Below are 27,060 nucleotides of genomic sequence, written 5' to 3'. Positions count from 1 at the left end.
TGTTCTTCTTTGTGAAAAGTCTTTGAATCCTGAGAGATGGTTTGGGTCAGTCCTTCAACACTCAGAGACATTTAGAACTTATTTCTTAGAAGATTTTGATTCTTTGATTTGAATGGTTTTAATGAATTTGTGAACAAAATGTTTGCGCATAGAAGAAATCTTTTACTTCAACTCATTAGAAATGAGAACAAAAACAAATGTTTATATTCTTGTTGAGTTTTATTGACTCACTCCAACTCATTCATTAAATAACTGTTTCCCAGAATAAAAGTTGATCATTTTTAAACAGAAATAATGTGGCTACAGGCATTTGTCTCTTTCAGATTCAGCTTTTTTTTTCAGATAATTTATTATTATCTCAATGTATTGAACATGATTGTCACCTGAAAGCACCTTTATTGTACCGTTACTCTGAGATATTATTACAGTCGTTCTTCTCTGCATTGAAGTAAACATAATCCCAGATTACAGTAATCACAGAATGCACACAAAGGCCCTTTTCGTACCATATTACATTGAGGTATCAGTTTGATACTAGGAAAATAAAAACATACAACCCCAAGTTTTTACATTACAAATTACAGACATGGCAGATTCACACAGGATTAAGATCACAGACGACCTTCGTAATGATTACAAATGACATGAGCTCCCCTGACAGTTATCCCAAAATACAAAGAGATAAATTAGGCCTACTCATGATTTTGTCTCAATAAGAAAATATAAATATATAAATAATAAAAAATAAAAACTACAGCATCTCAGTACTGATCTCCAGATAATTATCAGCAAACTTTATCATGTCATCATCATCAGTATAAGTATTGAGCACAAACACAGTATCAGTACTCGGACTACAGAAATATTTCATTGGACATTAAGGAGTTATTCCTGATGAGCACTATCCACACTGACGACTGGGTCACCATATTTCAAACTGCTGGTGTTTCTTAAAGGGATTTCTGTTCACAATGTTGTTGCTGAAGAGTCTAGAAAAAGAGCAAACATCAGTCATTGAGCCACAATAATCTGTGTGACAGTATCCATTGAACTCATCTGAGATTGTGAATGATTCCTCTGTCAGCCTGCGAGTAATTAATGTCTGCTCACCGCACAGTGTCGATGGAGGGGTTGATGGAGACCAGTTGGAGTAACATGTGAGCTGCAGCATCAGTAATCTTATTGTGACTCAGACTGTAAACACAAAGAGAGGAAGAGACACAGAGGTACATTTATGTTATTGTGGGGAGTTCTCTGTCTATATAACTTTTGTTCTGAAGGTATTTACAGTGACAGCATGTTAATGCATCCACATAACTACATGGAAACTGAACACATGTATCCTGACAGCGTGACACTCACTCTAAGACTTGTACTTTGTGCAGATGTGTGATGAGTGTGAACAGCAGCTGGTCAGTGAGCTCACAGTGACTGAGGTCCAGATCAGTCAGCCCTTCAGAGAAGTCCAGCATCTGGGCCAAAGCTTCACAGGCCCTCTGATCCAGTGTGGTGTGACTGAGGTCCAGCTCTCCACCCAGGGCTCTACACAGGGACACTGCCCGTCTCACTGTGTCCCTCTCAGTTTTCATAGGAACCAGAGACAGCAGCTGGAGGAGGAGAGCTTTACTGGCTCTAAACAGGAGAATCAGAGCAAAGAGCAGACGGTTACGATGCATAAACATGAACAAGCTTCTTCTTTCAGTCATTTTGTGGTGTTTCCCACCTGAGGCGGACTCTGTCGAGGACAGGAAACAGCAGGTCCAGTCTGCTGTCCTCCAGCTCACAGTCCTGCAGGTTGAGCTGTGTGTCCTTGCTGCTGCTGCGTCTCAGGATGGTGGAGACGGCCCTGCAGTCCTCAGCAGTCAGACTAAGAGTCTCACTCTGACCTTCCTCTGGCAGATCCACACAGGAGGAGCAGGACAGATCCAGCCTGTGCTGCAAAGCCCTGAGCAGGCCGACTGCTGCCCCCTGCTGGGCGTCAGAGGCAGCACAACAGTGGATGAACCTCAGCAAGAGATTCCTGTCAACACTGGTAGGAAAACATAAATTAATTAAATGTAATATGAATACATATGTTCATTGTTACTGAGGTAAAGATTCACATATATTCAAAATAAAATAATATTAATTTAAGAATTTAAGAACAACTTTGAACTAAAGGTGATAAAGGTACATATATGTATTTTTAAAGGCGCTCCAGGGAGAGGTGCATTATATCCTGTGTGTTGGAGAGGACTGATACAGGTACAGCACTGAGGAACAAGCACTAATGTCTGACCTGAGTTGAGAAACTTTGTCCAGTGTAAACAGGATGGACTCTATTTGTCCTGTTGGTATGGAGGTAAACACAAGGTTCAGTTTAACTCTGTCACTGTGTTTGAGGGTGAAGAGCAGAGCAGCACAGTCCACCGAGTCCATCTCTCTGCAGGTCAGGTTGATCACATGATCCAGTGACCTCAGTAAACTGGGTATAATGGGACTGGCACAAGCTTTATAGATCTCTCTGATGGCAGTCAACACAAACCTGGGACAGGGCCTGAAAGCATAAAGTGTATTCACCAGGACACTTTATTCAAAGAATGAACAAACTGCTGTCAAACATAAGCCACAACAATGAATGTGCAAATGATTAAATAGAATAAACTGGACGTCTGTATCTGGTAAAAGGTGAAAACAAACTGATCACCTTTTAACTACAATCTTGTCCAGAAAGGGAAGCAGACGTGTGACGTTTTCCTGTAAGAAGCGGTTCTTCCTCAGGTTCACAGTGATGATCTGATCTAAAGACTGCTGCAGCAGACAGTGAAGAAGCTCCCAGTTCAGACAGCAGGAGCTCAGGTCTCCACCAACCTTACTCAAGAACAACTGGGTCAAGTCCTTGTCCTGGATTTCATGGATCAGGGAGAGTAGCTGCAGGGAAATCTTCTCCCTCAGTCTGCAGATAAAATGTGTGAATATATCTTAATAATAAATAAATGATGAATTCATTCAGTATTTTCATTTATTAGTTTGTGTTTGAGACTCAAGAAAGACTTTTACTTGATTGTTAGAGGACCATGGTGGAGCAGCAGTGGAATGAGACCCTGAGCAGGGACGTAGAACTCAGTCAGGTCTAACTGTCTGACGCTCCAGTATCTCAGCAGGGAGGCCAAACTACTGACAACCTTCAACAACACTCTTTCTGATGGTTGGACTGTCTGAGGGGTGAGAGAAAGCTCTTCAATAGCTAACAGACCTGCTGCTCGCCCTCTTCTTACCCACTGAAACAGTAGCAAGGCCATGTCACTGGAGAGGCTGAAAATCAAAGAGAAAGAAATAACAAATGAACTTCACCACTAACATTCAAACTGGACAACATGGTGTAATAAGAACAACAGTAATTATAGAAATGTGAACCTCAGACTGTGTAGTTGTGTTGTATGTCTGAAGAGGAGGGAGGCTCCTCTGACAGACATCTTTCTGGGTTTGAGGATGAGATCCACATCAGATCCACAGAGTCTGAGAACTCTGCCCACAGACCTGCAGGTTCCTGTGTGTAACTCTCCTGTTAACTGCAGGGTGTACCCCAGGAGCTGCAGCAGAGAGGACAACTGCTCCTCATCCTCTCTGGATCTTACAGAGATCAACGTACACACACTCTGGAAGAACTCTGGATCACAGCTAAAACACAATATGATGGATGATGAGTGAAAATACTGCATTACAAACCCTCTGATGTACAATGTCTTTAATCAAAGATTAGCTGAGAGAAAAAACGCACAGTCGGATTAAGTGTTTAACTGTATCTCTGCTATTACCTGTGATAATATCAAACTATATTAAAATAATTAATAATTACTGCACTGACAAACAGAATTAATCTTTTTCTACATTTGTTCATTTCAAATCAAATTATAGTCAAATAATGTTTTCACAAACTTCCTTTCAATATTATCAGACTTACCTGAGCTGTGAGATATAAGGCAGACACTGTAGGAAACTCCTCACTTCACTCTCTTCATGTGAGCAGCCTGTCAGCTCCACTTGTTTCTTCTCTGATTGGAGTTTCAGCACTTCCAGGAGGATGGAGGTCTTTCTCTCTGAGAGGTTTATGAACCAGACTGCAGGAGCTGACTGGAGAACTGACTGTAATGATGGAAGGACACTCAACCCTGTTTTAGTCTCATAGTCCTTCAGGTGAGAGTAAAGATCCAACAGGAAATCACACTGATATTGCTCAACATGATAATACATGTTTCTGTCATTAAAAGGGAATGTTTTATATCTGCACACTGATGATAACAGCTCCAGTATCTTCTCTCCTGTCTGCTGTTCTCTCTCTGCTGCTGCACAGAACAGATTCCCAAAGAACTTGGCTTCACCTTCAAACCAGTAACAGACACTGTAACAAGAATTGAACATTTTGTTATATGATGTCAACAACAGAAAAAGAGCCATACATTACTGATATGGAGTTTATCTGATAAAAGCCTACAAATACCTGCTAATGAACATCACACCATGAAAGTATGGAGCCCCTAAAGGGACATGGGGAAAAAGAAAAAAAATGAAACGATCTCGTGAGCACGAGAAACCTTATATTAAGCACAGGCAGTTGTGCTTCCTGTGTGTTATGCCTCTAGGCTCATTTACTGCGGTTAAACCTTTACTCTGATCTCCGAGGTCAAATCAGCCTCACAATTAAGTGTGAGTGTTTTATATATATTATATATGTTATATAAGTGTTATATTCTCAGCATTATGGTAATTGCAGAGAAACAGCGTATTCACTTCCGGTTTTCAAAATAAAGGTATTAAGAACAGTAACCTACATAAAAATAAAATATGTTACATTAAAGTGTTTAATGGACCATGATGAATTAAAAACATACTTAATATCAAGCATTTTTACTGCACCAATGTGGAGAAATTCAACAATAAAAATCCATATTTGTTACATTGATACTTGATTGACAGCTCTCAGTGAAGGAGAACCACCAGGTAGCAACTGCACATGAGCATGATGCATCAACACATGGCTCATTTGAATATTTAAATTAGCCATGTGTTGATAGGTCACAACAAGAAAATGTAACCAATGAAATTACTTATTTTGACACACATTTTTAGCCAATAAGTATTAAACCAACAAGGTAATGTGTCAAAAGGTGGGCCTTTTTTGTTATTTTCTCAAAAGGAGGACAAATGAGTGTCCGGCTTAAGGCTGCGCCTGCAGCTGGACAGGGCATTTAAAAGCCGCACTGTCCGGCCTAAAGCGGACGAATGGCCACCCTAGTAAAGGCTGACTTAACTGCAGTTAATGAGTCTAGAGGCATCTCGTCTATCAAACAAATATGGACTTTTATTGTTGAATTTCTCCAAATTTGTGCAGTAAAAATGCTTGATATTAAGTATACTTGTAGTCTAATATGTGTAGAAGTTAAATATACCATTCATAGCCAGGAATTATTGAGCAATGTGTTTTTACAGCACCTCAAATATAATAAAAGATTCCACTTGGAGGTACAAATATGGAACTTTTGTTTTGGCATTTCTCCACATTGGTGCAGTAGAAATATGTTTTTATTCATAATGGTCGCATTAAACACTTTAATGTAAGATATTTTATTTTAAATGTAGGTTACTGTTCCTAATACCTTTATTTTGAAAACCGGAAGTGAATACGATGTTTCTCTGCAATTACCATAATGCCAAGAATATAACACTTATATACTATATATAATATATATATATATATATATATAACACTCTTAATTGTGAGGCTGATTTGACCACGGAGATCAGAGTAAAGGTTTAACCTCAGTTAATGAGGCAATAGACAACTGCCTGTGCTTAATCTAAGGTTTCTCGTGCTCACAAGAAACGTTTCACTTTTCTTCCCCCATATCCCTTTAGGGGCTCCATATTACGTATGAAAGGACTACTACTAAAGGAATATAAACAATGGAGGAACGGACACAGACTGTACAGAATTTATGATCGATTCAGAGTTTTTTCTGTCTCTGTTGTTTACAGCGCCAGTGAATCTGGATGAACTAACACAAACAATCTGTGTGTGGCTCACAATCGCTTCGTATATTTTGACAGTATTATGTAAGTTACATCTTCACTGTCTGAAAATATTTCTTTGTCATAATGTCTAGTGTCATAGGGGGCTGTAATATAGTGGTCAGTGTGACGGTAGCCTCGAGAAAGAACTCTGATAAACATGTTTGTATATTTTCAACAACGAGCACGAGGTAACCAGTTGTTTTAGATCAACCCCCAAATAAATGTTACCTGGGTGCTGACGTAATCAATCAATACATGACTGGAAGCAGTGAGACAGAGTCACTCCAGTGGCTCATGGACAAAAGCAATACGCTGGGGAACTGTATTGGTTTTGCTCCAGTGAGCTCGAATCCAGCTTGATGCTATTTAAACTTATATTTTCTAGAATGTATTTTTTCTGTGTGTGGCTGTAATGTAGGGCTCACTTATACATTTACTACTGTAGATATGAGACTTGAAAATCACCAGTAATATGTTTGTGAATGTCTGACGAATCTGGTGACAGAGACACATCACAGCTGCAGCACACAACACGCACACACGTACAGCAACCAGTTAGTTTGAACACCAGTTGGGATATAACACGGGCGACCCGGTGGGTTTTAAGAGGTTTTATACATCGAGATCATTTCTATAAAATCCAGACCAGGCCTTTATTGGACACCTGTGTTTATTTGGGACCCTGTTTTTATTGGTAGTTTTACGGTACATAGTCTAAGTAAAACTGCCATGGAAAATTTACTGACAAAGACAAAAAACAGCTAGTAAAGTTAACTTAAGAAGTTTTAATAGAGACTAGTCTTAAACATAAATAAAAGGTCACTTGAAATATCCTCTGTGAATTTTACTAAGAATTTCTGTGTGGAAATTGTTACTAAGATTTTTCTAAGTGAATATCTCTCCAAGTATCTTAACATATCTATGGTAGCAAAACTATTCACAAATGTGAGTGGAGAATTGTGTAGCTATGTCTAAATCTGTGTTTGTATAATCAGATCAACAAATGTATTGAGATTTGTAAATATGTAGAGAAATCTGTAAAAGCAGACAAACATATTAATGACTCAGTCTAACTTTTTGCTCCGAGAGCTGGAAATACAGACAATTCATCGGTTACAACTCAGACAAGACTCTCAATTGGCTCTTTTTAGACATGACTTTTGTTAAACTTCTGCTGTGGCAGATCTGCAAATGCATGTGGGGATTTGTGTGTGTGTGTAGAGAGATTTGTCTGTGTGCCTCAGTAGCTACACAGCCTACAGACCACCAGTCAGCGGTAGCGTGACATTGCTGTGCTGTCTATTGTTTTCCAAGATGAAACTCTAAAGGTGCTCCGGTCGGGTTTATGAGACCGCTCAGTAGAAGCAGTATCTGATACTGATCACAGAGTATATTTAAAGCTTTATGTTTACAGTGTAGCCTTATTTATTTATTTATTATTAATTACTATTCTTAACAACATTGTAGATTAGGTATTAAATATTATTAAACATTATAAGCTAATTAGTGTTTTGTGCTAAAACTGGTCACGTGTGATTAGAATGAAAACATATCCCAGAGACCGAACCAACTCGGGACACATGTGTTATTAACCCCAGGTTCATTTTGTGCCGGAATTGTCCTTTAAAATACTGAAAAATGAATCCACTGACAGACAGCAATCATCTCTTTCAACATTTTGTTCAATTTTAAATTATAGTCAAATAATGTTTCACAAACTTCCTTTCAATATTATCAGACTTACCTGAGCTGTGAGATATAAGGCAGACACTGTAGGAAACTCCTCACTTCACTCTCTTCATGTGAGCAGCCTGTCAGCTCCACTTGATTCTTCTCTGATTGGAGTTTCAGCACTTCCAGGAGGATGGAGGGCTTTCTCTCTGAGAGGTTTATGGACCAGACTGCAGGAGCTGACTGGAGAACTGACGGTAATGATGGAAGGACACTCAATCCTGTTTTAGTTTCATAGTCCTTCAGGTGAGAGTAAAGATCAAACAGGAAATCACGCTGATATTCCTCATAATCATAATCCCATTCATTAAGAGGGAATGTTTGATATCTGCACACTGATGATAACAGCTCCAGTATCTTCTCTCCTGTCTGCTGTTCTCTCTCTGCTGCTGCACAGAACAGATTCCCAAAGAACTTGGCTTCACCTTCAAACCAGTAACAGACACTGTAACAAGAATTGAACATTTTATTATGATATGATGTCAACAACAGAAAAAGAGCCATACATTACTGATATGGAGTTTATCTGATAAAAGCCTACAAATACCTGCTAATGAACATCATACAGTGAAATCACACACACACACCATGAAAGTATGGAGCCCCTAAAGGGACATGGGGAAAAAGAAAAAAAATGAAACGATCTCGTGAGCACGAGAAACCTTATATTAAGCACAGGCAGTTGTGCTTCCTGTGTGTTATGCCTCTAGGCTCATTAACTGTGGTTAAACTGTTACTCTGATCTCCGAGGTCAAATCAGGCTCACAATTAAGAGTGTTATATATAATATATTATATATATTACATTAGTGTTATATTCTCAGCACTATGGTAATTGCGGAGAAACAGCGTATTTACTTCCGGTTTTCAAAATAAAGGTATTAAGAACAGTAACCTACATTTAAAATAAAATATGTTACATTAAAGTGTTTAATGGACCATGATGAATAAAAAACATACTTAATATCAAGCATTTTTACTGCACCAATGTGGAGAAATTCAACAATAAAAGTCCATATTTGTTACATTGTCTGTCTGAGAGCTTGATTGACAGCTCTCAGTGAGCTTGGTGCATCAACACATGGCTCATTTGAATATTTATTTTATTGGCAGGAACAATCTTATGGGACAAACCATCTAATGTACAGATTATGTTGAATTGAGAGAACATTTGTACAGTCAGATGAAATAGTCTAATTGTATGTGTGTTATTAGCTGTGATAATATCAAACTATATTAAAGGACAATTCCAGCACAAAATGAACCTGGGGTTAATAACACATGTGTCCCGAGTTGGTTCGGTCTCTGGGATATGTTTTCATTTTAATCACACGTGACCAGTTTTAGCACAAACCTCTAATTAGCTTATAACGCTGGTCAACGGGGCACCGAGTAACGTGAAAAGAAATCTATTTCTATTCCACAAACAAGACTCAAAATAGCACCACACTTACACGGTAGCATAATGAGGGCCCCTACCTGTAAACTGAAGCATTGAGAACGTTGTAAGTGTACAGACAGTTTATTAAAAAAATAGTTTAGAACAACAGTAGCGTTCACATATACAGGCGGGCGCCATCTTGGGAAAACAGTCACGTGACCAGTCCAACTCTCTGAGATGTGACTTGAACGCACCATCTCACGTGAACTCACGTTGTTGCCGGAAGAAAGCCCTGAACGCAACAGAGACTACTAGTCTACTAGTGCTTCCACAGGATACACACTGAAGAGATGGCGGATTATTCAACTGAATCTGAAGACATCGACAACGAACCCTTTCAGTTTGATGGATGTCCTTATCTTTTCGAGCCGGAGAGAGAGAGAGAGAGAGAGAGAGAGAGAGAGAGAGAGAGAGAGAGACAGAGAGAGAGAGACAGAGAGAGAGCGAGAGAGAGAGAGAGAGAGAGCGAGAGAGAGGGAGAGAGAGAGCAAGAGACAGAGAGAGAGAGAGAGAGACAGAGAGAGAGAGACAGAGAGAGAGAGAGACAGAGAGAGAGAGCGAGAGACAGAGAGAGAGAGAGAGAGAGAGACAGAGAGAGAGAGAGAGAGAGAGAGAGGGAAAGAGAGAGAGAGAGAGAGACAGAGAGAGAGAGAGACAGAGAGAGAGAGAGAGACAGAGCGAGAGAGAGAGAGAGCTACTGGTAGTCAATGCTGCAACACAGCCTCGTACTTCAGGAAACTGGTGGTGTACCTGCGGACATTGTGAAGCTATGGCCACTGAAGAGGAGTGGCTGTGTTGCACGCAGTGTTTTGTACAGTGTGAAGATTTCCCCTCTCTGATAAACAGAGCTGCACTTGAAACTTTTTTCCATGTCCCGAAAATAAATTGGAGGCAGCGACTCATACCGGAGGGACCAGAAGCAGTTATCCACTGAGTAAGTACACTAGATGAGTTATGTTTTATATCGGTGCGATTATTTCTGATATATTGAGCAAATTCGACTGGTCACGTGACTGTTTTCCCAAGATGGCGCCCGCCTGTATATGTGAACGCTACTGTTGTTCTAAACTATCTTTTTAATAAACTGTCTGTACACTTACAACGTTCTCAATGCTTCAGTTTACAGGTAGGGGCCCTCATTATGCTACCGTGTAAGTGTGGTGCTATTTTGAGTCTTGTTTGTGGAATAGAAATAGATTTCTTTTCACGTTACTTGGTGCCCCGTTGACCAGCGTTATAAGCTAATTAGAGGTTTGTGCTAAAACTGGTCGCGTACGATTAGAATGAAAACATATCCCAGAGACCGAACCAACTCGGGACACATGTGTTATTAACCCCAGGTTCATTTTGTGCCGGAATTGTCCTTTAAAATACTGAAAAATGAATCCACTGACAGACAGCAATCATCTCTTTCAACATTTTGTTCAATTTTAAATTATAGTCAAATAATGTTTCACAAACTTACTTTAAATATTATCAGACTTACCTGAACTGTGAGATATAAGGCAGACACTGTAGGAAACTCCTCACTTCAGTCTCTTCATGTGAGCAGCCTGTCAGCTTCACTTGTTTCTTCTCTGATTGGAGTTTCAGCACTTCCAGGAGGATGGAGGGCTTTCTCTCTGAGAGGTTTATGAACCAGACTGCAGGAGCTGACTGGAGAACTGACTGTAATGATGGAAGGACACTCAAGCCTGTTTTAGTCTCATAGTCCTTTAGGTGGGAGTAAAGATCCAGCAGGAAATCACACTGATATTCCTCAACATCATCATCCTCTTCATTAAGAGGGAATGTTTTATATCTGCACACTGATGATAACAGCTCCAGTATCTTCTCTCCTGTCTGCTGTTCTCTCTCTGCTGCTGCACAGAACAGATTCCCAAAGAACTTGGCTTCACCTTCAAACGAGTAACAGACACTGTAACAAGAATTGAACATTTTATTATGATATGATGTCAACAACAGAAAAAGAGCCATACATTACTGATATGGAGTTTATCTGATAAAAGCCTACAAATACCTGCTAATGAACATCATACAGTGAAATCACACACACACACCATGAAAGTATGGAGCCCCTAAAGGGACATGGGGGAAAAAGAAAATAAATTAAACGTTTCTTGTGAGCACGAGAAACCTTATATTAAGCACAGGCAGTTGTGCTTCCTGTGTGTTATGCCTCTAGGCTCATTAACTGCGGTTAAACCTTTACTCTGATCTCTGTGGTCAAATCAGCCTCACAATTAAGAGTGTTATATATATATATATATATATATTATATATTATATATTATATAAGTGTTATATTCTCAGCATTATGGTAATTGCGGAGAAACAGCGTATTCACTTCCGGTTTTCAAAATAAAGGTATTAAGAACAGTAACCTACATTTAAAATAAAATATGTTACATTAAAGTGTTTAATGCGACCATGATGACTAAAAAACATACTTAATATCAAGCATTTTCACTGCACCAATGTGGAGAAATTCAACAATAAAAGTCCATATTTGTTACATTCTCTGTTGCTGAGAGCTTGATTGACAGCTCTCAGTGAGCATGGTGCATCAACACATGGCTCATTTGAATATTTAAATTAGCCATGTGTTGATAGGTCACAACACGAAAATGTAACCAATGAAATTACTTATTTTGACACACATTTTTAGCCAATAAGTATTAAACTAACAAGGTAATGTGTCAAAAGGCGGGCCTTTTTTGTTATTTTCTCAAAAGGAGGACAAATGAGTGTCCGGCTTAAGGCTGCGCCTGCAGCTGGACAGGGCATTTAAAAGCCGCACTGTCCGGCCTAAAGTGGACGAATGGCCACCCTAGTATGGACTTTTATTGTTGAATTTCTCCAAATTTGTGCAGTAAAAATGCTTGATATTAAGTATACTTGTAGTCTAATATGTGTAGAAGTTAAATATACCATCCATAGCCAGGAATTATTGAGCAATGTGTTTTTACAGTACCTCAAATATAATAAAAGATTCCACTTGGAGGTACAAATATGGAACTTTTGTTTTGGCATTTCTCCACATTGGTGCAGTAGAAATATGGTTTTTATTCATCGTGGTCGCATCAAACACTTTAATGTAACATATTTTATTTTAAATGTAGGTTACTATTAATACCTTTATTTTGAAAACCGGAAGTGAATACGCTGTTTCTCCGCAATTACCATAATGCTAACCCGATGGCGCCCGCCTGTACATGTTAACGCTACTGTTGTTCTAAACTATCTTTTTAATAAACTGTCTGTACACTTACAACGTTCTCAATGCTTCAGTTTACAGGTAGGGGCCCTCATTATGCTACCGTGTAAGTGTGGTGCTATTTTGAGTCTTGTTTGTGGAATAGAAATAGATTTCTTTTCACGTTACTCGGTGCCCCGTTGACCAGCGTTATAAGCTAATTAGTGGTTTGTGCTAAAACTGGTCACGTGTGATTAGAATGAAAACATATCCCAGAGACCGAACCAACTCGGGACACATGTGTTATTAACCCCAGGTTCATTTTGTGCCGGAATTGTCCTTTAACATACTGAATAATGAATCCACTGACAGACAGCAATCATCTCTTTCAACATTTTGTTCAATTTTAAATTATAGTCAAATAATGTTTTGACAAACTTCCTTTAAATATTATCAGACTTACCTGAGCTGTGAGATATAAGGCAGACACTGTAGGAAACTCCTCACTTCACTCTCTTCATGTGAGCAGCCTGTCAGCTTCACTTGTTTCTTCTCTGATTGGAGTTTCAGCACTTCCAGGAGGATGGAGGTCTTTCTCTCCGAGAGGTTTATGAACCAGACTGCAGGAGCTGACTGGAGAACTGACTGTAATGATGGAAGGACACTCAAGCCTGTTTTAGTCTCATAGTCCTTCAGGTGGGAGTACAGATCCAGCAGGACATCACACTGATGTTTATTGGCATCATAATCCATGTATCTGTCATTAAGAGGGAATGTTTTATATCTGCACACTGATGATAACAGCTCCAGTATCTTCTCTCCTGTCTGCTGTTCTCTCTCTGCTGCTGCACAGAACAGATTCCCAAAGAACTTGGCTTCACCTTTTAACCAGTAACAGACACTGTAACAAGAATTGAACATTTTGTTATGATATGATGTCAACAACAGAAAAAGAGCCATACATTACTGATTTGAAGTTTATCTGATAAAAGCCTACAAATATCTGCTATTTAACATCATACAGTGAATAATATATAGTATATATATGTAATATAGTTGTCAGTGTGACGGTAGCCTCGAGAAAGAACTCTGATAAACATGTTTGTATATTTTCAACAACGAGCACGAGGTAACCAGTTGTTTTAGATCAACCCCCAAATAAATGTTACCTGGGTGCTGACGTAATCAATCAATACATGACTGGAAGCAGTGAGACAGAGTCACTCCAGTGGCTCATGGACAAAAGCAATACGCTGGAGAACTGTATTGGTTTTGATCCAGTGAGATCGAATCCAGCTTGATGCTATTTAAACTTACATTTTCTAGAATGTATTTTTTGTGTGTGGCTGTAATGTAGGGTTCACTTATACATCTACTACTGTAGATATGAGACTTGAAAATCACCAGTAATATGTTTGTGAATGTCGACGAATCTGGTGACAGAGACACATCACAGCTGCAGCACACAAAACGCACACACGTACAGCAACCAGTTAGTTTGAACACCAGTTGGGATATAACACGGTCGACCCGGTGGGTTTTAAGAGGTTTTATACATCGAGATCATTTCTATAAAATCCAGACCAGGCCTTTATTGGAGACCTGTGTTTATTTGGTACCCTGTTTTTATTGGAAGTTTTACGGTACATAGTCTAAGTAAAACTGCCATGGAAAATTTACTGACAAAGACAAAAAACAGCTATTAAAGTTAACTTAAGAAGTTTTAATAGAGACTAGTCTTAAACATAAATGAAAGGTCACTTGAAATATCCTCTGTGAATTTTACTAAGAATTTCTTTGTGGAAATTGTTACCAAGATTTTTCTAAGTGAATATCTCTCCAAGTATCTTAACATATCTATGGTAGCAAAACTATTCACAAATGTGAGTGGAGAATTGTGTAGCTATGTCTAAATCTTTGTGTTTGTATAATCAGATCAACAAATGTATTGAGATCTGTAAATATGTAGAGAAATCTGTAAAAGCAGACAAACATATTAATGACTCAGTCTAACTTTTTGCTCCGAGAGCTGGAAATACAGACAATTCATCGGTTACAACTCAGACAAGACTCTCAATTGGCTCTTTTTAGACATGACTTTTGCTAAACTTCTGCTGTGGCAGATCTGCAAATGCATGTGGGGATTTGTGTGTGTGTGTAGAGAGATTTGTCTGTGTGCCTCAGTAGCTACACAGCCTACAGACCACCAGTCAGCGGTAGCGTGACATTGCTGTGCTGTCGATTGTTTTCCAAGATGAAACTCTAAAGGTGCTCCGGTCGGGTTTATGAGACCGCTCACTAGAAGCAGTATCTGATACTGATCACAGAGTATATTTAAAGCTTTATGTTTATAGTGTAGCCTTATTTATTTATTTATTATTAATTACTATTCTTAAGAACATTGTAGATTAGGTATTAAAATGCATTAATTATTAAATTAGGAATTGACCACTGTTTTATTGGCAGGAACAATCTTATGGGACAAACCATCTAATGTACAGATTATGTTAAATTGAGAGAACATTTGTACAGTCAGATGAAATAGTCTAATTGTATGTGTGTTATTAGCTGTGATAATATTAAACTATATTAAAGGACAATTCCAGCGCATAATGAACCTGGGGTTAATAACACATGTGTCCCGAGTTGGTTCGGTCTCTGGGATATGTTTTCATTCTAATCACACGTGACCAGTTTTAGCACAAACCGCTAATTAGCTTATAACGCTGGTCAACGGGGCACCGAGTAACGTGAAAAGAAATCTATAAAACTGACAGACAGCAATCATCTCTTTCAACATTTTGTTCAATTTTAAATTATAGTCAAATAATGTTTTCACAAACTTCCTTTCAATATTATCAGACTTACCTGAGCTGTGAGATATAAGGCAGACACTGTAGGAAACTCCTCACTTCACTCTCTTCATATGAGCAGCCTGTCAGCTCCACTGGTTTCTTCTCTGATTGGAGTTTCAGCACTTCCAGGAGGATGGAGGGCTTTCTCTCTGAGAGGTTTATGGACCAGACTGCAGGAGCTGACTGGAGAACTGACTGTAATGATGGAAGGACACTCAAGCCTGTTTCACAATAATAAGAGTAAAGGTCCAGCAGGAAATCCCACCATTTCTCTTTAAGAGGGAATGTTTTATAGCTGCACACTGATGATAACAGCTCCAGTATCTTCTCTCCCGTCTGCTGTTCTCTCTCTGCTGCTGCACAGAACAGATTCCCAAAGAACTTGGTTTCTTCATAACGATCTGACGACTGAGGAACAAAACTGAAATAAAGAGAAGGAAACATTTTATGATGATTTTACCTCAGCTGCATAAAACAGCAACACACTACTGATGGGCTGTGCTGTATAAAATAAAATAAAACTTTAAAGTTTTAAAAGCAAAATATATTCACAATACATAAATATACAGAGTGGAATAACAAAAGTTATTTACAATCCTGTTGTGTAATGCTTCACCTTGCTCCTGAAATGAAAGTCGTGTAAATTACAGTTGCTACACTACATCTGTCTGTGCTGACACTAAATGATGATTATTTCTGGTGTCTGAAATCTTAATTTGCTGCTCACTATACAGCTGGATCAATGTTCATTGTGATCAGTACAGTTCAGTCCAGTCTTCAGTTGAAAGGAATATAAATTCAGCATTCCTTTTCTTTTTATTTTGTATCTTTGCAAAAGTACTTGATCAAAGTCCTCTCATTGACTCCTCTGGATTATTCACAGTTCAAACATCCTGCTCAGTCACTGCTCACTCTCCTACGATCAGGGTAGCCAGTGAATGAGTGTCCCATCCAGTATCCATAACCAATTATATTTGGGGACCAAATATGTTCATGATTCAGTCCTCAAAATGTAAACCACTTCATAATTGTCTTAAGATGAGTGGTACAGTAAATCCAACACTAGCACATTGATGTACTTAGAGGGGAGGGATGCACCGACACCACTGTTTTTCACACCAAAATAAACTGCTGACATTGCTTCTCCTCTGCCAACCTGCTCAACTAACGAGAGGTCACATAACGTGATGCTGCTGTAAAGTGGAATATGTAAAGTAGTACTTTTATGATTACACTTATGAGTACACATCCTGATGGCATGAAGTTACTTTTTAATATTACAAACTAACAGTGAGTTGCTGTAGATGTAAGAACACAATTCCACAAATGTAACTGAAGTCATGTGATGAACAATTAATTTACCTGAGCTGTGAGATATAAGGCAGACACTGTAGGAAACTCCTCACTTCAATCTCTTCATGTGAGCAGCCTGTCAGCTTCACTTGTTTCTTCTCTGATTGGAGTTTCAGCACTTCCAGGAGGATGGAGGGCTTTCTCTCTGAGAGGTTTATGGACCAGACTGCAGGAGCTGACTGGAGAACTGACTGTAATGATGGAAGGACACTCAAGCCTGTTTCACAACCATAAGAGTAAAGGTCCAGCAGGAAATCCCACCATTTCTCTTTAAGAGGGAATGTTTTATAGCTGCACACTGATGATAACAGCTCCAGTATCTTCTCTCCCGTCTGCTGTTCTCTCTCTGCTGCTGCACAGAACAGATTCCCAAAGAACTTGGTTTCTTCATAACGATCTGACGACTGAGGAACAAAACTGAAATAAAGAGAAGGAAACATTTTATGATGATTTTACCTCAGCTGCATAAAACAGCAACACACTACTGATGGGCTGTGCTGTATAAAATAAAATAAAACTTTAAAGTTTTAAAAGCAAAATATATTCACAATACATAAATATACAGAGTGGAATAACAAAAGTTATTTACAATCCTGTTGTGTAATGCTTCACCTTGCTCCTGAAATGAAAGTCGTGTAAATTACAGTTGCTACACTACATCTGTCTGTGCTGACACTAAATGATGATTATTTCTGGTGTCTGAAATCTTAATTTGCTGCTCACTATACAGCTGGATCAATGTTCATTGTGATCAGTACAGTTCAGTCCAGTCTTCAGTTGAAAGGAATATAAATTCAGCATTCCTTTTCTTTTTATTTTGTATCTTTGCAAAAGTACTTGATCAAAGTCCTCTCATTGACTCCTCTGGATTATTCACAGTTCAAACATCCTGCTCAGTCACTGCTCACTCTCCTACGATCAGGGTAGCCAGTGAATGAGTGTCCCATCCAGTATCCATAACCAATTATATTTGGGGACCAAATATGTTCATGATTCAGTCCTCAAAATGTAAACCACTTCATAATTGTCTTAAGATGAGTGGTACAGTAAATCCAACACTAGCACATTGATGTACTTAGAGGGGAGGGATGCACCGACACCACTGTTTTTCACACCAAAATAAACTGCTGACATTGCTTCTCCTCTGCCAACCTGCTCAACTAACGAGAGGTCACATAACGTGATGCTGCTGTAAAGTGGAATATGTAAAGTAGTACTTTTATGATTACACTTATGAGTACACATCCTGATGGCATGAAGTTACTTTTTAATATTACAAACTAACAGTGAGTTGCTGTAGATGTAAGAACACAATTCCACAAATGTAACTGAAGTCATGTGATGAACAATTAATTTACCTGAGCTGTGAGATATAAGGCAGACACTGTAGGAAACTCCTCACTTCACTCTCTTCATGTGAGCAGCCTGTCAGCTTCACTTGTTTCTTCTCTGATTGGAGTTTCAGCACTTCCAGGAGGATGGAGGGCTTTCTCTCTGAGAGGTTTATGGACCAGACTGCAGGAGCTGACTGGAGAACTGACTGTAATGATGGAAGGACACTCAAGCCTGTTTCACAACCATAAGAGTAAAGGTCCAGCAGGAAATCCCACCATTTCTCTTTAAGAGGGAATGTTTTATAGCTGCACACTAATGATAACAGCTCCAGTATCTTCTCTCCCGTCTGCTGTTCTCTCTCTGCTGCTGCACAGAACAGATTCCCAAAGAACTTGGTTTCTTCATAACGATCTGACGACTGAGGAACAAAACTGAAATAAAGAGAAGGAAACATTTTATGATGATTTGATCTCAGCTGCATAAAACAGCAACACACTACTGATGGGCTGTGCTGTATAAAATCAAATTAAGTTTCAAGAGTAAAATATATTCACAATAAATAAATATACATAGTGGAATAACAAAAGTTATTTAAAATCCTGTTGTGCAATGCTTCACCTTGCTCCTGAATTAAAAGACGTGTAAATTACAGTTGCTACACTACATCTGTCTGTGCTGACACTAAATGATGATTATTTCTGGTGTCTGAAATCTTAATTTGCTGCTCACTATACAGCTGGATCAATGTTCATCGTGATCAGTACAGTTCAGTCCAGTCTTCAGTTGAAAGGAATATAAATTCAGCATTCCTTGTGTTTTATTTTTTATATCAACCAATTACAATCGGTGACTGATCAATAAGAGCACCCTTTGTTTTATTTTTTAATTGCTGTAAAATTAAACTGAAGAGATGTTACCTAATTTATCTTTGCAAAAGTACTTGATCAAAGTCCTCTCATTGACTCCTCTGGATTATTCACAGTTCAAACATCCTGCTCAGTCACTGCTCACTCTCCTACAATCAGGGTAGCCAGTGAATGAGTGTCCCATCCAGTATCCATAACCAATTATATTTGGGGACCAGATATGTTCATGATACAGTTCTCAAAATGTGAACCACTGATGAGTTGTACAGTAAATCCAACACTAACACATTGATGTACTTAGAGGGAGGGATGCACCGACACCACTTTGACCAAAATAAACTGCTGACATTGCTTCTCCTCTGCCAACCTGCTCAACTAACGAGAGGTCACATAACATGATGCTGCTGTAAAGTGGAATCTGTAAAGCAGTACTTTTATGATTACACTTATGAGAACACATCCTGATGGCATGGGGTTACTTTTCAATATTACAAACTAACAGTGAGTTGCTGTAGATGTAAGAACACAAGTCCACAAATGTAACTGAAGTCATGTGATGAACAATTAATTTACCTGAACTGTGAGATATAAGGCAGACACTGTAGGAAACTCCTCACTTCACTCTCTTCATGTGAGCAGCCTGTCAGCTCCACTTGTTTCTTCTCTGATTGGAGTTTCAGCACTTCCAGGAGGATGGAGGTCTTTCTCTCTGAGAGGTTTATGGACCAGACTGCAGGAGCTGACTGGAGAACTGACTGTAATGATGGAAGGACACTCAAGCCTGTTTCACAACCATAAGAGTAAAGGTCCAGCTGGAAATCACACCATTTCTCTTTAAGAGGGAATGTTTGATATCTGCACACTGATGATAACAGCTCCAGTATCTTCTCTCCTGTCTGCTGTTCTCTCTCTGCTGCTGCACAGAACAGATTCCCAAAGAACTCAGCTTGACCTGTGACCCTAAACCGGTGGGAGAAACTGGAACAAGAATTGAACATTGATGTTATTAGAAACAGGATAATTGTTGAACATCTAAGTCAAAGTAATAAATACCTAAATAAATAAATCTGGAACTAAACATCAAGCTAACCATAAAAAGTCTAGGTGGGAGCGTTTTTTTTATTTTTCAAGCCAATATTTATACAATAGCAGTTTGACATAGATAATATGTGTTTAACATTCACTTCAGCAGCTGCTCTCTCATACATGTTGCTGTGTATTAAGTCTGAGTATCTACCCTCTGCCTATCAGCGTGTAGTGAAGAAACTGCCCTTCCAAATCACACACCTTAGTGAAGCAGGTTTTTTCTTTATGTCAGCCACAAAAAAAAGATTTCTGAATAGAATCAGTGTAGAAAACACACACAGCTTTTTTTCCATCCAAGTTTATTATCTAGAAACAGGCTCAAATGTCTCACTAAGTCACAAGTAAAACGCTTCACTCCCTCCCCACTTTAACTGTCCAGGGTTCTGACGGTTCTTTTTAATGATACATGTATCACATCTAAAACTGGAGGTCTGATCTGAACATTTAATAATCCCCCAAAAGAACAATATTCATTTAGCATTAACCGTTTTACAAAAGATAAAGAGTTTAAATATGTATATATATAATTATCATCTGCAAAAAAACCAAAGCTACTTACCTGAGTGAGCTGATGTATGGTAAAGCCTCTAAGAGGGACTCATGCAGCCTTTGGCAGGCAGGAGTTGCCCTATCGCAGTGGAGGCAGACATTAACCTGAGTAGAGATCTTCTGCATGACTTTTACTGCTCTTTCAAACAGCCGTCGTTTACCCTCAACTGGAAGGTGCAGCTGATTGCTTCCAAGGCCGAGTAATCTCCTGTAGTCCATCTGCTCTTCACTGAGAAGGAAAACCTCCCACAGCTGCCGTGGCAGAGGATCACACCTATAATTTAACAATAATCAGAGATCATTAGAGTAACAGCAGCAGATACAGTAGAAACACCATACTTTATTTTACTCAGGAAGTTTTTGCCATGCCTTTTTTAGACTAACTCATCCTGTTCAGGGTCATTGGGTCATTCTATTCTGTCATCCTCATTACATCCTGGATTCATTAATAAAATTAGTAACTCAGTTCTACTTAATTAGATATGATGCAACGTAAGCAGTAATTTGTCACATGCTCACACATACCACTGGACATTTTGAAGACATCCAAATAGTCGTCTCATTCCTTGCTCTGACACCATGACGTCCTCGAGGTTCAGATATATTTTCTTCTCCTTCGACTGAGTGACCACATAGGCCACAGCACAGCAAGGGTAAGGGCCGAGACTCTCTCCACTGAGATCAAGACGGTAGTCCAGTTTGTCCAGAAAGTAGACGCATGCTTCAGGACACTGGGACTCAAACAAACACTGACATAGGAACAGTATGTCCACATCAAGCCCACTGTCCTCAGTATCAGCCTCATCTGTCTCACACAGATATGGGAAAAATCTGTTTATCATTTCCTTGAAGAACCAGTTGGATGTATTTATGAGCTCCTGAGCTGGAATCAGACACTTCATCAAACTCGGGCTCTTGTCAGTTAACAATCGACACATGAAAGGGATCAGATGTTTCATGTGTTTCTTCTCCGTGGTGAGGCATTGCTGAAAAACCTCCTTGATTTTATCTGGATTCTTCAAGAGCCATATTGCTGCAAAAAACTCCTGCATTGTGTAATGGAGAAATGCATACGTGGTTATTGTCTCAGTGGGGGCACCTTGACTGTCAAGTGATTTCAGGAAGCAAAGGACACAGCTGTCTTTATGGGGCAGTTTTGTCAAGTTCACAGTTTTTCCTTCAGTTGCATGAAAAGCAACCTCAGCCAAAGACAGTATTTCCTCACTCTTGTTTTCGATGAAGGAATTCAGATCTTTGTTTTTTGTTTTGTTGCTGTTCATTTTAAGGCAAAAACGAACAATATTGATGTAGATCTCAGTTATACTGCACGGCTGTGAAGAGTCTTCTGGTGTCTCAGATGAAAAGCAAGCCGCCACCATCAGCGCATACATTGGGACATGGCAAAGAGTCAACAACTCCAAGTTGCTCAGAACCTTCTTTTGGGTGTCGCCGAGCATTGCAGATAAGTATGTTTTTATGGTCTGCTCACTAAAGCCTTTCACTTCCACTCTGAGAAAGTCCCCAAAGTCTTCTTCATTATCTGGTCTGCAAGTCACGATGACCTTGGCATCAGGTAGTAGGTCCTTCTCTACAAGTTTCTTTACCACTGAAGAAGAGAGATCTGTGATTCCATCAAAAATGATTGTAACATTGTCAGAGTTCCTCTTAATATCCTGTAAGACCTCTTCTCTGCCTTCATCTGGTTCACTGAACACACTGAAAAGAAGATCCTCCAAGCTCATGGCCCTCGTAATGTGGGATGTTTCTCTCATGTCAAAGTAAAACATGTAATCGAGCTCCTCGTTGTCTCTTTCTGCCCAGAGTCTCAACAGTTCATGAGACAGTGCAGTCTTTCCAATTCCAGGCTTACCAACCAAGAGTATGTTTTCATCTGTTTTCAGCAGGTCACTGGGGGAAGTTCCAGGTCTGTCTTTAGGGATGTACGTCTTCATCTTTTTAGGGCGACTCAGCTTCCTTTTCTTGCTCTTTAACTTCTTTATTTTAGATGGAGAATCACCTCCTTGTTTGTCTAATACAAGTGCAGTGTACGACAGATTAGGGTTGTTTCCTTCAAACAGATTTTTGTTTGCCATCCAAAACTTATTTGATATTTTTTGTGCTTTTGACTTTAACTTTGCCTGATATCGGTGGCACGGCCTTGAGCCTAAAATAAAAAACACAGTGAGTAATAAATATATCACATGAGATAAATATTTACACAGACACATTAAAGTGCATTATATAACACATAAAAAATAAATAATAAATATGTGACACATTATTAATCTGAATTCTGCTTCTCAATACCTTGTAAGTAGTTTACATCCATTTGTGTGTCTTCTTTAAAAGGATAGCAGCTGATCCAGTGGTGCAGGTCAAACTTCCTGTTCTCAGTAGAAGCTGCACTCTGTTTCTCAGGGAGAACGGATGCCCTCTCTACGGTCCTCTTCCTCGTCATGTCAATAATCCTGAGGAACTTGTAGCAGGCTGCTTCACCCTTTTTAGTGACTGAGTCCAGTATTTTTCTGGTTTTCTCGAAGTCATCTCTCTCTGTCTGTATTTTACTGACCTCTTCATCACTGAAAACCTTTTGCTGATACAAGTTCTCCACAATCACTGAGAGATTCTTTAATTCTCTCACAAGGTGGACTCTGGCATTCTCGACGTAATCTCTGGCAGACTGTGTTGTACTCGCCATGTGTCCTTACTGCTGTATGCTCTGCACACAGACACAAAATAACAGCTGGAATAAAACACTAATTAAGGCTGCATGGTATGTTGGGGGGGAGGCAGGGACCATACGACAGTGCTGCTCCTCTTCCCTGTAAGGTTTGTGTAGGTAGCATCCATCTCCAAACTGTAGTCAAAGTATCTGTATTATTATTATTTTGAGGAGATTTTTATTTGTTGTGTCTCCCATTTTCTCATTTAGGTTTTGTTTCTACTTTTTAACTTTGTTCTTTGTAATGTGAGACACATTATATTACATCTTTCGGTATAAAATGTGTTGTTATAAATAGTTTCATTATTTTTTTAGGACTAACTAAAAAGTGTGAAGGGCAGACAAAACATAATTTATACCACATTAAAAGACAATGACAGAGAAACAAGTACAAGTGATTTGCGTCGAGCACATCGTACACAGACAGATGCAGACTATATATCAGAGACACTTACACTGAGGCCTCAAAGTCTCCACTGATGATCAGACTCCATCAGCTGTTCAGTGACATTTTCCTGATCACAAGAGAAAAAAACAAGACTAAATCAATCATCAGATCAATAATGGTAGAGGCAGGTGAGACTGAGACTTACAGACACTACTCAGAGCTGAAAAAGTATGTTCACCTTTTGTGATTTAAAGTTAATATTCAACATTAATTTAATTATTTATTACATGGTCTCTGTCAATGTAACTAAATATGATTTTAGGTTAATACAACAGAGCATTTATATTTCACATACAACTATAATTATTGAAGGCACAATAATAATAATAATTATAATAATGTTTAATTGTATTTATTTATATATTTTGGTAGAAGAACCTCTAATTTCATTGTGTAATTACGTCTGAAACAAAGTTAATTATTTTGCTAATGAGGAAGCTAGGTTGCTAAGCTAGCCACAAACTTCTTCTGCAACTAAACTATAATTAATTTTATTTTAATTTAATAACTTTAATTAAAGTTTCCTCTAAAATAGAAAACAAAAACAGGAAACTGTCAGTCAGGAACAACAGACAAACTAATGTGTCTGTGACCGTTAAATGACCGTTGAGTGACAGTTATATGACCGTTGAGTGACCGTTAAATGACCGTTTAATGATCGTTAAATAACGTTAAATGACGTTAAATAACCGTTAAATGATCGTTAAATAACGTTAAATGACGTTAAATAACCGTTAAATGACCGTTTAATGATCGTTAAATAACGTAAAATAACCGTTAAATGACCGTTTAATGACCGTTAAATAACCGTTAGATGACGTTAAATAACGTTAAATGACTGTTAAATAACCGTTGATCTGTCCCCAATAAAACAAGTGTTGGTTCAATAAACTTTTTTGTTTTGTTCCTTAAAACATATTTAAACATTAAAGTTGGATAAAAGTAATAAATACAAAAGGAGAAAGTTAAAGTGAGTTAGTTTGTTAGCTGGTTAGTTACAGTTACTTTGCTAACAGCGTTACAATGTTAACTAACTTAAGTTAACACATTAAAATAAGTTTAAATACTTACAAATATATAAGTTACTGTAAAGCACAATAAAGAAATAATCCATTAACCTCCTTTACCGTCTTTATTTAACACAAACACCGTGAGCTCCGTCAGTTACCGGTTCCGTTACTGTTTCCGTTACCGTCAAACTCATTAAACCACATCCGACTGCGGTCCTTTCAAAATAAAACACGTCCGAACTTACAGGAAGTGACAAGATGGAGACCAAAGAGAGAAACTCGGCTGGGTTACTGTTAATACTGTTTCCTGTCGTTAGAGACAACTTTGGGAAGATTTTATTGGGTTAAACTCAAATCGTCCTGAATCTGAAACAGTGGATCAGATTAACTTCACCTGACCAACAATCAAACACAGGTCTTCTCTTAAAACTGTCTGTTTCCAATAAGAACAAATAAATAGCAGGTCCGTGTGTCCTCCTCTCTGTCTCCTCCTCTTTATCTTTCTTTTAAAATAAATCCCTGTTCTGTTGTTCCTCCGGACTCTAACCTGTGTACCAGAGTTCACTGCATCCTCACAGGTCGCAGAGAGTTTCTGATCCCTCAGCGGGTTTCTGTCTGTCGAAGATTGTAGAAATACAACCGAACAGCTTCATGAAGGACAGATAAATGCTTTCTGTCTGTCTTACTTTCAGTTTTACTCCTCCTGTATGAAGAGGAGCAGCCACTGACATCCACCAGATGGCCCCATTGGACCAGAAAACAGATTTAATTATAACAAATCAAATGTCAATAAATTGTACAAATATGTCGATACAGTGAAAAATAATCATTTTACCACCAACTTCAACCACAATAAACAAATACACATAACAAAAGGAAGGGAATATAAAAAATGCTTATAAATCACATTGTACTTACAAACACAGTATAGTATAGTTTAATAATATATATAATATAAATATAATATATATACTATAAATAGTAATTTTGACCACATTTTCTCTGCCAAGAGTTCAGGACAGTTTAGTTTGCATAAAGGAGTTGATTTGGAAGAATGACTGTGATCTGAGGGCAGAATTATCCTGATATGAGTCCTTGAATTTATAAAGATAATAAATAAATAAAGTTATAGATAAATAAAGTATCTTTCTGCTGTTACATCGTATTCTGTTACTGACCTGATAACTAGTTCGCTAACATTATTACACACAAACACCAATTCAACCGATCGATTAGTCTAATATCAGTCCGTAACTAGCAAAGGTAACGGACATATTTCACAATAAGAGCCCCTCGTTTAATGCATTCAAATAAACCGCTGTCGGGCTCAGTTGTTTTACTTTGAAAGGTTTTACCGGAAACGTGTGTATGTGGTTGTGTGTGTCTTTACACTGCTGCAGCTGACCGCTGACACGAGTGTATTTAGATTAACGTGTGTTTGCTGCCCTCCAGTGGTCATAATGAGGAACTACAACACTACAATAAATCTGCTTTATTACAAAGATTCAACGTTATTTTATTTATACTTATATAGATATAGATATAGGTCACTTTATGCTACTTAAAAATTATTTATTTAATTAAAAAAAGATTAATTAGTCATAAAAAAAAAACTATTTTAATTTGTATGATGAATTTTTGAGGAAGAATTTAACAATCTCACAGCCTGGGGGAAGAAGCCGTCTTTAATTGAATTATTATTATTATATTAGTGTAATTATTATAAATCTGTAACATTAAGGTTAGTAAAACATTCATTAATAAAGTAAAATAAAGATTGTTGCTGTATTCTTTATGCTGGTGGACTGTTAATGATTCCTTGTAGAAGAAGAAGAGTATTTGCTGCCCTCCAGTGGCCGTAATGAGGAACTACACCCCGGTGATTAAGTTAAGTTAGACATTATAAGATGACTACAATGCTACAACTTCCGGTTGACGCTTTCAAAATAAATCTGACCAAACTATGAGAAAAATCAATTGTTCTGTTGTAGCGAATGATTAATCATTTGTATATCGTATTCGCACTTTAAATTGCACTTCGTGTGTTTTAAGATTCAACACGTGATAGTTTAACTAGTTTCACCATAACTGACCAACATTTTATTAAAATATTACATTAGTTATATTACTCAGTAGCGTCCATATAAAAATGACATTAAAAAGTGGCGTTATATTTATTGATAACAGTCGCATAATTGATCAGTTGTGATAAGTAATACTGTTAATTCTTCAGTTACTGATTGTTTCCGTTGGGTCGTGGATTTGTTTTGAAATTACTGACCGGAAGTGTTTTCGTTATGTTATTGTGTCTAACTTGAGTATCACCTAGGTGTAGTTCCTCACTGCGACCACTGGAGGGCAGCAAACAACTCCACCAGCATAAAGACAGACAGCACCAGAAACTCATATTATTTATATA

The 27,060-nt window shown here is 38.3% G+C and overlaps 1 protein-coding gene across 40 annotated transcripts; it reads right to left on the bottom strand.

Moving 5' to 3' along the window:
* Positions 1-200: 200 nt before the first annotated feature.
* Positions 201-25,341, bottom strand: LOC127378593 (uncharacterized). Of its 40 annotated transcripts, none has more exons than XM_051427561.1 (21): positions 25,189-25,341; positions 23,639-23,698; positions 22,769-23,180; positions 20,987-22,625; positions 20,472-20,735; positions 19,400-19,804; positions 17,984-18,391; positions 16,635-17,042; positions 15,286-15,693; positions 12,881-13,318; positions 10,709-11,140; positions 7,796-8,227; positions 3,944-4,381; positions 3,397-3,660; positions 3,040-3,294; positions 2,687-2,935; positions 2,279-2,536; positions 1,724-2,029; positions 1,363-1,632; positions 1,111-1,194; positions 201-989 (listed from the first exon to the last, which is right to left on the bottom strand). In XM_051427561.1, the coding sequence occupies exons 3-21, from the start codon at positions 23,157-23,159 to the stop codon at positions 923-925; spliced, it is 7,416 nt and encodes a 2,471-aa protein (XP_051283521.1). In that variant the 5' UTR covers positions 23,160-23,180; positions 23,639-23,698; positions 25,189-25,341; the 3' UTR covers positions 201-922. The 40 variants fall into 40 exon arrangements, with proteins under 40 accessions (XP_051283521.1, XP_051283536.1, XP_051283535.1 ...); XM_051427576.1 differs by having other exon boundaries at positions 3,944-4,069; positions 7,922-8,227; positions 25,189-25,328; XM_051427575.1 differs by having other exon boundaries at positions 3,944-4,086; positions 7,939-8,227; positions 25,189-25,328.
* Between the last annotated feature and the right edge of the window lie 1,719 nt (positions 25,342-27,060).

Source organism: Dicentrarchus labrax, unplaced genomic scaffold, assembly GCF_905237075.1.
Source record: "Dicentrarchus labrax unplaced genomic scaffold, dlabrax2021, whole genome shotgun sequence".
Lineage (NCBI taxonomy): Eukaryota > Metazoa > Chordata > Actinopteri > Moronidae > Dicentrarchus > Dicentrarchus labrax.
The sequence above is the reverse complement of the archived record's forward strand: the minus strand, read 5'-3'. Positions and strand labels throughout refer to the sequence as shown.